Genomic DNA, 10471 nt, shown 5'->3' with positions numbered 1-10471 from the left:
TATAAGTTTTACATTATTGCAATATAACAAGATTATGATTTTTTTCACCCACTTTACATTTTTACAGATATGATTTAAGTGCAGATTTATTTATTAAACATGTTTTTGGCATGGTATTTTACTTAATTTTTCTTACTTAAATGAATATGTTCTGATCATATTATTATTATTATTATTATTATTATTATTATTATTATTATTATTATTCAACATTGTGCTCATTTGTAGTGTTTATGTTCATCTGTAAATGTTTTTTTTTACTACTACTTTAAAGCTGGAATTTCACTCTGGATCAATGAAGTTCCTGTCTATCTATCTATCTATCTATCTATCTATCTGTCTATCACAGGATTATGAAATTATTTTCCTCACTCATAGTGACAGATAAATATTATTGAATTATTTTATGATTATAAAACTATGATAAACTATTATTATAGAATACTTTATTTTATTTTGTCTATTAATATAAACCATTTAACTAGTTTTACATGTGTTTTTTTTTTTATTTAGTTTTTACATTAGCTATCCAGGACGCACGGTGGCTTAGTGATTTGCATGTTCTCCCCCTGCTGCTGGGGTTTCCTCCGGTTACTCCGGTTTCCTCCGCCAGTCCAAAGACATGCATGGTAGGCTGATTGGCATTTCCAGAGTGTCCGTAGTGTATGAATGAGTGTGTGAATGTGTGTGTGATTGTGCCTTGATGGATTGGCACCCTGTCCAGGGTGTACCCTGCCTTGTTCCCCACGCTCAATGGGATAGGAGATAGGGTTCCCAGTGATCCAGACCCAGTAGGATAAGCGGTATAGAATATAATAATATTATCATTATTAATTATTATTATTATTATTGTATGTGTGAGTGTGTGAGGGAGAGAGAGAGAGAGTGTGTGTGTGTGTGTGTGTGTGTGTGTGTCTCTCTCTCTCTCTCTCTCTCTCTCTCTCTCTCGCTCTCTGTCTGTGACGTCACCGAGAGGGGGCGGGGCGAGACTGTCTGGAGAGAGGAGTCTCTGTGTCTGTGACGTCACGGGGAGGGGCGGGGCGAGACAGTCTGGAGGCCGCTGGCTGTAATGGCGACTCTGTGTGTCTGATCCGAGTCTCGGTTCTCTGCGTCCGCGCCGTTCCTCACAGAGCATCGGGTTTTGTCTTTAATCAGCGACCTTCCGAGGGAATTAAAGGGAAACAGTAACGCAGGCTGGAAGTAAGTAAACCTTAACGAGTTGGGGGAAAAGCCTGGAGATTGTGGAATAAAGCGGTGTCTCGGACAAAAGGCTGTGAGCTCGGAGCTGCTGTTTACAGAAATGTGGGCTTTTACAGGAGGAGACCTGCTGCTGCTGCTCAAATCCTAGCTTTCAGCTCTCACTTGCTTTCCTGCGCATTTTCTTTTCTTTTCTTTCCTTTCCCTTCATTTGTAGGACATCTCAGAAAACATCACATCTCACTGAAAGCTAGTAAACATCCCTTGTTTTTGGAGTGAAGACAAACATCAGCACTCAACTAAACTGACCCCAGGTTTGGCTTGTAGGGGTTTTCCTTCCTTCCTTCCCTCCCTTTCCCTTCCCTTCTTTTCTTTTCTTTTCTTTTCTTTTTAAACAGAGAAGAAACACAAACTCCGATCCATCTGTTGAGCTTTAACTTGTTTGTTTATTTGTTTACCCACTAGATTCATTTCATGTTTACAAATCCTACTCGTTCCTCTTTATTTGTTTTCGCATCAAACCTGCTCAAGCCTCACAACTTAGTTTGTAAAAGGTTAGATAACTAGTTTGTCAGCCAAGAAGATGGGTCTGAAGTCTACCTAAACACAGCGTTTTATTCAAATGTACACCTCTGAAAACTAAACACAAGACTATAAATAATTAACAAACGCTAACAATAATAAAGAGACATTCTGCGTGTTTATGAGTAGGCCATGGAGTAGGTAAAGTGGTTAGTTAGTTGGTTGGTTAGTTAGTTAGTCAGTTAGTTTACAATAAACTAGCACTCGGACGCTTTTGTTGTGGATTTGTGTTGTTTAGAGTCGGGTCTGGTTCATGCTAATCGTGCTGTGTAGGTTAATGAGTTAACTAATGATGTGTGTTGAGTTAGCTTGCTAGCTAGCTAGCTAATCAGCTGTAAGGATAACGGTTACGGAGCTAGCGATAGACTCGGTCACTTGTGATGAATGCACTTAGCTTGCTTTGCTAACAAAAAACAAAACAATTGTTTGCGAAGAAAGTGTATTTTGTATTTTTTTTATTTCTTCCCCACGTTTATGGTGTGGTCTTTATTTTTATTTTATTTGGAGTTATTCGTTAAATGAGCAGCGGCCGGAATAACCGAGTCATGATGGAAGGAGTGGGCGCTCGAGTGATCCGCGGCCCGGACTGGAAGTGGGGGAAGCAGGACGGCGGTGAGGGCCATGTGGGCACCGTGAGGAGCTTCGAGAGCCCCGAGGAGGTGGTCGTGGTTTGGGATAACGGCACCGCGGCGAACTACCGCTGCTCCGGGGCCTACGACGTGCGGATACTGGACAGCGCACCTACAGGTAACAAACACCGGCTCACTTGCCTTCTTCCTCCCGGAGTTTCAGGGTGAAATAGTGCGCGCGCGCAAAAAAAAAAAGTCGCTCGGTGACGCCACAGGCTAATTTGCATACTACTAATTTATTCACGACACGTGTTCTCCATCGTTCTCCTGAACACGGAAGTCTCGCCTGGATCATACCGGAAGCCTGTTTTATATTTCCGTTCTCCGGTGTTTATAATCAAATTAGCGTATGTTCCTATCTGATTCTGTGACGTTAAACGTGTGAAAATGACTTAAAAAAAAGCGCAGAAACTTTTACAGTATTGCATTGACCGTGTTTTGACAGTACCATACCCGTGAAAACTTTAATAACTGTTCAGATGATCTGACGCCATGGCCCGAGGTTAGCTACGGTGATTTAATTAACTACGTCGTTTTCTCTGTAGGCGTTCGGGGCGAAGAACTCCGAAATTATAACAAGCACAGAAGTATATAATCACCTGCAGGGCAATAAAACAGGCCAGGATTTGTACAGGAAACAGGGCGACTTTATTTTTTTGGAAAGCGGACACGGACTTACTTTTCGGGTTTGCTGATGCTCGAAACAAATATTTTCCAGGAATTCCTCAAGTTTGTTGTCCTCGTCGTGGCAGCGGACGACAGCACGGCTTGACCCTGAGCTCATTTTTATTCTTTCTAATACTCCAAAAGTTCCATCATGGCGACGCTCTTTGGTTTCTCTGGAAAAGGTTGGATACTACAGCACGGTCGAACGCTCGAATCCGATTGGTCAATAGATGTACGTTGTTTTCGAAAAAGGTTGATCTTCACGCGCTCATTCTAATACGTAATCGTTTCCATAGTAACGGCTCATCTACAGGTGCCGGGTGTGTTGGGTCACCTTAACGTGTACACATAGGGAGAATAAACACGTTGAAATACGTACGTTATACGTCCATACGATTTAGAAAATGCAACCAAAGCGAATAAAGGAGACAGACGGAGAATTTCTTGATTTGTTTCAAGATTTCAACGCCCTGAGCTTCTTTTGGCGACATTCGAAAAAGTCTTTTCGTTTCCGATGCTCTCAGCTGCATTTTGGAACAGCGTTTCTTTTTTTTGTTTTGTTTTGCTTTAATCTGAAAAAAAAAAAAACGCTTTACACAGCTGTTTCAATCAGAAAAAGACTTTACGTGTGAACACAGCCTAACTTTGTTTAGCTACCAAGCCACATTAGTTACTAACGTTAGTTCAGTCGAAGTGTCTTCAATCTTTATGTAACGTCAACTAACTTGGCTTCGCTAGCTAGGTTAAGCTAGGTTTCATTGTGAAATACCCACATCAGTTACAGTGGTGGAAATAAGTATTGGACGCGGCAACATTTTTTTTTCAGTAAATATCTTTCCAATGAGGTTATAACATTATATAATGGTAACGAAAAGCCTTTTTATAGACCATCAGTTTACTAATCCAGCTGATGTTAATTTGCACAGATAGGGGGTGTAATTACTTTGTTCCTTGCCTTACCTTCCCTTGGAGAACTGCTTTTTCTTAGTGTTCAATACTTTTTTCCCCGTGTCATTCCGCTTTATAACACACAACTTTACTTACGGACTTTAATGTTGTGAATTCTTTATATTTCCGGATTTCTTGAGTTAATACTGATGTCTGGTGAAAATTTCATGTGAATAACCTCATTGGAAATATATTTATTGTAAAAAAAAAAAAAAAATACCTTGACATGTCCATTGTATATCTTTTCTCTATCTGCTATCGCTATTGTTAACATCCACAGGAATTTGATTAGGTCGTTTTGTTCTGGATAAACCACGAGATCTAAACTGCTATGTCCCGCAAAGCTCTGACACCGGAGACTCCTTCCATTAACACGGCGAAGGTGGCTTCTGACCTCGCGCCTCTGTCTCGTAGGTATCAAGCACGACGGCACCATGTGTGACACCTGCAGGCAGCAGCCCATCATCGGCATCCGCTGGAAATGCGCCGAGTGCACGAACTACGACCTGTGCACCACCTGTTACCATGGCGACAAGCACCACCTAAGACACAGGTTCTACCGCATCACCACGCCAGGCAGCGAGAGGTGAGCAGTTCTGTTTTCTTGTTAGTCAGGTACAGTAGCTAGAGTAAAATAAAAAACGCATGGGTTGCCAAATAAGTGCGAGAACACGTACAACATGCACCGCATGTATGGCTAGGAACGTGAGCGTTAGTGGTAAGGGCTTCGTTCATGCCGACTCTGTGTGTTCGTGTTTCATTTATTCGCTGGTCTTCTGAGCGATAAATAAGAGTTTGAGGACTACGATTTCAGTACTTTTTCTTCCGCAAACCGTTATTTAAAAAAAAAATTAAAATAATATTTTTTATTCGGTTTAATTACGTGCAATCTGAATCCGAGTCGAACCAAATAGCGAGACGAATCCAAAGAATGGATTTGACTCTAACCCTACCACCAGGGCTGAGTAAAGTCTCCTGTCTCCATATGGTGAGGTGATTAACGTTGAAAAGGCCAGCAGTTGGGTAGAACGCACTCGTGCCTGCGCTCAGTAACGCCTCTCGTCGTGAGAAGGGAAACAATGGGTTTGTCTAACAGCTGCTCCGTGTAAGCGCGGTTCTCTCGGGAGCGTCGCTCTGCATTACCCCGGGATATTTTCCTCTCTGTAAAGGAATTGCTCTCGTTTTTCCTTTTGCCTGCCAGCTGCCTCTAGCAGTCTGTATAACAATAAAGCTGACTGTTATGTATGTGTTTTGGGCAAGATCAGAGGCTTAACAGGGATGAAGATTATCCTTAGAAGATCTTTGATGTGGCTGGAGAGGAGCTCAGGTTAATGTTGGCAGGAGGATGTTATCGTTGTATTTGATTTAAAAAAAAAAAAAAAAGGGATGCATGGTGGGTTTTTAAATATTTATTTATTTATTTATTTTTTAAATAGGTTTTTCCTTCCAAAAATGACAGGAATTTTTTGGCTTTTTTAAATTATTTTTTAGACAAAACCATTTGAGTATTAATCACGACATTAAGGCGGGTCTTATTCAAAACACTGTGGCCCTTATCTCATTTAAAATGACGAATCTTGATTCATCTAAAAGGATCAAATTTTAACGAGTAAATATTGTGGGTTTTCTGCGTGCGTTATCGTTTTAACAGCACAGCATTTCTAGCTAAAGTTTAACATCCAGTCTGGTGTTATCTGATCAAGTGTGTCGTTGTTTTTTTTTTGTGTGTGTCTAGGGTGCTTTTAGAATCTCGGCGCAAATCGAAGAAGATCACGGCGCGAGGAATCTTCACCGGAGGACGTGTGGTGCGGGGAGTGGACTGGCAGTGGGAGGACCAGGACGGGGGAAATGGCAGGAGAGGAAAGGTATTAATGTTTTTTTAAAAAAAATACCGTTGTGGATAGGGGTGTAATGGGTCGTAGTTGATCCGTGATCCGTACGGACCCCGCCCCACGGTTCGGCACACGTGTGACTCGCGGGTTTAATTGCAAAGTTTAACCATCATAGAGTGAGAGAGGGTTTCACTGTTTTAACAACGTTACTTTTTAAAGTAATAATATCTAAATATCCGAGCCGTGGGTTTTGTGATCCGTTGTGGAATATAAAACTCAGCATTAGCATTTCTTAGAAGAAATAATTCCGGCTGATGCGCTGCACTGGCTGAGCTGCATTACTTTACACGTTTACACGTCTTTTTACTGAGTGATTAATAAATGAGGCCCACACACAACTTTACACACCATATTTTATACAGTACAACTTTACACATCACAACTTTACACACCATATTTTATACAGTACAACTTTACACATCACAACTTTACACACCATATTTTATACAGTACAACTTTACACATCACAACTTTACACACCATATTTTATACAGAACAACTTTACACATCACAACTTTACACACCATATTTTATACAGAACATCTTTACACATCACAACTTTACACACCATATTTTATACAGAACAACTTTATACAAAACAACTTTACACACCATATTTCACACATCACAACTTTACACACCATATTTTATACAGAACTGTATACAGAACAACTTTACACACCATATTTTACACAGAACAACTTTACACATCACAACTTTACACACCATATTTTACACAGAACAACTTTACACATCACAACTTTACACACCATATTTTATACAGAACAACTTTACACATCACAACTTTACACAACATATTTTATACAGAACTGTATACAGAACAACTTTATACAAAACAACTTTACACACCATATTTTATACAGAACTGTATACAGAACAACTTTATACAAAACAACTTTACACATCACAACTTTACACACCATATTTTATACAGAACAACTTTACACATCACAACTTTACACACCATATTTTATACAGAACAACTTTACACATCACAACTTTACACACCATATTTTATACAGAACAACTTTACACATCACAACTTTACACCATATTTTATACAGAACTGTATACAGAACAACTTTATACAAAACAACTTTACACATCACAACTTTACACACCATATTTTATACAGAACAACTTTACACACCATATTTTACACAACAACTTTACACCACAACTTTACACACCATATTTTATACAAAACAACTTTACACAGCACAACTTTACACACCATATTTTATACAGAACAACTTTACACATCGCAACTTTACACAACATATTTTATACAGAACAACTTTACACATCACAACTTTACACAACATATTTTATACAGAACAACTTTACACATCACAACTTTACACAACATATTTTATACAGAACAACTTTACACATCACAACTTTACAGACCACAAGTTTGCACGCAACGTGATTAATCAGTTGATAAATGAGACCCACGCCCAACTTTACACACAGCAAATTTGCCCACGACATTACAACTTGATTGAGAAATAAGGCACGCACAACGCAACTTTATAAAGGAGGCATCCACATCACAACAAATTTTACACACCACTGTTGAGCTCTGAAAATGAGATTTTAAAATCCTCGATGTGGACCACCAACATCCCGGCAATCAGGACAGCGAGGCTTCTCGATTTGCCTGCACATTATTTCAGAACACTCTATCTCTGGTGTTCTAGCCTAAACATGTTGTGTTTTAGGGGCGTGGCTTCAGAGAGAACACGGAAAGGAAGATGACTTACTGAATATTAATAAGCAAACATCTCAGAAGGAGAGCTACACAGCCCCGTTAGCATCAGAGCAGCTCGTTCATTTCCATATTTTGCCCATTTGTTTGAAATGTTTTTTTATTATTATTAATTAGAGTAGTGTTGACCGTGGCAGTATAAACAGGTATAATAGTGCTGTTGAGTCACTCGCTAGTGCGTGCGATGTACGTGTCATTAAAGCCTAGCAGCAGCTCTCTAGTGCAGCGCTTCCGTGTGAAATGCTGACTCACCGTTTGCTGTTACGCTCACTGCTGCAAATTAATGCACGACACTAAACGTGGCCCAGGACCCGAGCGTTATATAGTAAACAAACATCACTTCTGTGCCACTGACAGGTTTCCATTAATTCACTCGTTTCCCGCTGCCAGGCCAAATGATCGCTTAACGATGACACTTTTATAGTAATGTAGTATATTATAGTGTGTATAGTGATGACGCTCACGAGTCACTCGAAGACGAAACCTGGACGATTTCATCCCATGGCATCTCTCATCAGCACCGTCCCAGTCTTAAAAGATCTTTGGTGGTACAGTATAGGGTCTATAAAATGACTGACAGGAGGCGTGTCCAAGCACAAACAAGAATTCCGGACTGGAATCCAGTTTTCCTATCCGGTTTTCCCACCGATTTAATAAAGCTGCTAAGGACGTGTTTAAAGTCGCCGTGAAGCGCCTTGAAACGTAGAGTTATTCGATACGTAATATCCACCGAAACAGGAAGTCAGGGCGGGACACATCGAGTGGCTCCTCCATCTTTTAAAGTAGCCAATAGCGTTTAGCTTACCTCACAGCCGACGGGTAAGCCGTACTTGACCGTTAGGACCCTGGATATTTGTGATGTCGGGGGGGCGGGACACCAGATTCTAGAGAGTGTTTGATTGGACGGAAAAGCTGAAGTGCAGAGTGATGTCATCGAAATCGTTGATCCGTATCGGTGGTAGAAAGAGAGTACATTTTGAACACGTACATCTTCTGAATGCGAGTTTTGTCATTTTTTTTGGAGCAGCACCAGCTTATAGATAACCTTAAGGCTGACGTATTCATAATAAAATTTACGGAACTTCACTTTACATTTCATAATCCATGGTTTTTTTTGTTTTTTTTTTTGTTTAATAAAAATAAGAGGAATAAAACATCTCGCTCTTACCGAGCGGTAACGGTGACTCTACTTCGCCAAACTCCCCGCCGGTTATTTTCACGAAATAGTTCGAAAGCGTTCGTTCCTTGCTTCAAATATCAATAGCGCCGTTGTAAGTCAACACCCGGCGTGTAGCAAGCAATAAAGGAGGGCGTGGGTGCCAATACTTTATTCGCGGTGGGCGTGGAGGAAACGATGCCGTTTCATCTTTTCTCTCTGTCCCTAAGGTGACGGAGATCCAGGACTGGAGTGCAGCGAGTCCTCACAGCGCCGCCTACGTCCTCTGGGACAACGGGGCCAAGAACCTTTACCGCGTCGGCTTCGAGGGCATGGTGAGTCTCTCTCTCTCTCTCTCTCTCTCTCTCTCTCACACACACACGCGCGTCTCACAAAGCAGCAGCTGTTCCAGTGTAGACGCCCATTGAGAGAACCTCAGCAGCCGGCATGTGTGCGTCCGCTTTTGTTCAGGCAGCTGGAAGCTCCATCTACATGATAAAGGAAATCTGCTGCGTCTTTTTGTTTTCCGGGGGAACGACCGAGTGGACTCGGGTGGGGGGGGGGGGTTGGGGGTCTGGAGAAAGCGTGCCGCTTTTGTTTGACTCTCCGTTCCGTCTCCTTATTGGCCGAGAGTCGTTGTGCCGGGTTTGAATTTTTAACCTGTAGGACGGTTCCTGCATGAGGAGCAGCTCCATGCTTTGTCATTAAAATCGTGGTGTCCGGGTCATTCGCCGCATCTGTCGGACCTGTATATAAAACTTATATATTTGATATAGTTCAATCTTACTCATAACCATTTGAATTATTCTGAAAGTTTCCGCTTTTTATGTTTCAGTTCCTTTTATCTTTATGTATATAGAGTTTTCTGATTCCCCTGCCAGATAAAGCGGAAATGATCTAGTGGCAGGAAGTAATGATGATAAACCGCTTCTGCTCGGAACGTCCGCTCTTCTGCTTTTGCGGACGGATACGCTGAAGATTTCCACTTTCCCACAAACGTGTAGCAATACCCGTCCGATATCGTTTTTAAAACTCGCTTACGTTGCAAATATAATACAGTATCAATACAATGCGAGTTCATCGTAACAAACATAAGTAAATAAATAAATACATACCCAGTTCCAAACTTTTCCATTTGTGACAGGATGGAATCAAATTTATTCATGTTTATTCCTCTCTCAGTATTGTTTTTTTTTTTTCCTCCACCATTTTGTTTCTATAAAAGTCCAGAAAAAACAAAACCTCTACAGTTAATAAATGATTTTAATGAGGTAAACATCCACACACACACACACACACAAGTAAATGCTTGTTCTTGTTTATTATACTTTTTCCACCGACCTGCTTAAACCCATGGGCTCTTCCTGTTAGTTAACAAGCGAGTTAAGTTGTTTCTGATACCTTGACGCCCTGTTCTCCATAAAAATGAACAGAACCACGTCACCGAGCTGAAAAGCGGCGTTATAGTGCGTTCGAGAAAAGGTCGTAACTCGGAATTTCCCACTTCTGATGAGGACAGACTGAAGAAACGGCGTCTCATCGTTATTCCTACTCGTACACTCGGGACGGTCTGCTCGGCTCGACCCCCCCCCCCCCCCCCCCCCCCCCG

At 41.2% G+C, this 10471-nt stretch overlaps 1 protein-coding gene across 6 annotated transcripts in view; it reads left to right on the top strand.

Annotated features, from left to right (window-relative positions):
• Positions 1-1025: 1025 nt before the first annotated feature.
• Positions 1026-10471, top strand: part of mib1 (MIB E3 ubiquitin protein ligase 1) — a 56274-nt gene continuing 46828 nt past the window's right edge. For all 6 annotated transcript variants that reach the window (XM_017495526.3, XM_017495524.3, XM_017495522.3 and 3 more), the window contains exons 1-5: positions 1026-1200; positions 2287-2526; positions 4437-4608; positions 5758-5887; positions 9093-9197. In XM_017495526.3, the coding sequence (XP_017351015.2) occupies positions 2298-2526; positions 4437-4608; positions 5758-5887; positions 9093-9197 (636 nt within the window). In that variant the 5' untranslated portion in view covers positions 1026-1200; positions 2287-2297. The remainder of the gene's footprint in view (positions 1201-2286; positions 2527-4436; positions 4609-5757; positions 5888-9092; positions 9198-10471) is intronic.

The sequence above is a fragment of the Ictalurus punctatus genome, chromosome 20, assembly GCF_001660625.3.
Source record: "Ictalurus punctatus breed USDA103 chromosome 20, Coco_2.0, whole genome shotgun sequence".
In the NCBI taxonomy this organism is placed as follows: domain Eukaryota; kingdom Metazoa; phylum Chordata; class Actinopteri; order Siluriformes; family Ictaluridae; genus Ictalurus; species Ictalurus punctatus.
Note: the sequence above shows the minus strand (reverse complement) of the source record. Positions and strands in the feature narration are given on the sequence as shown.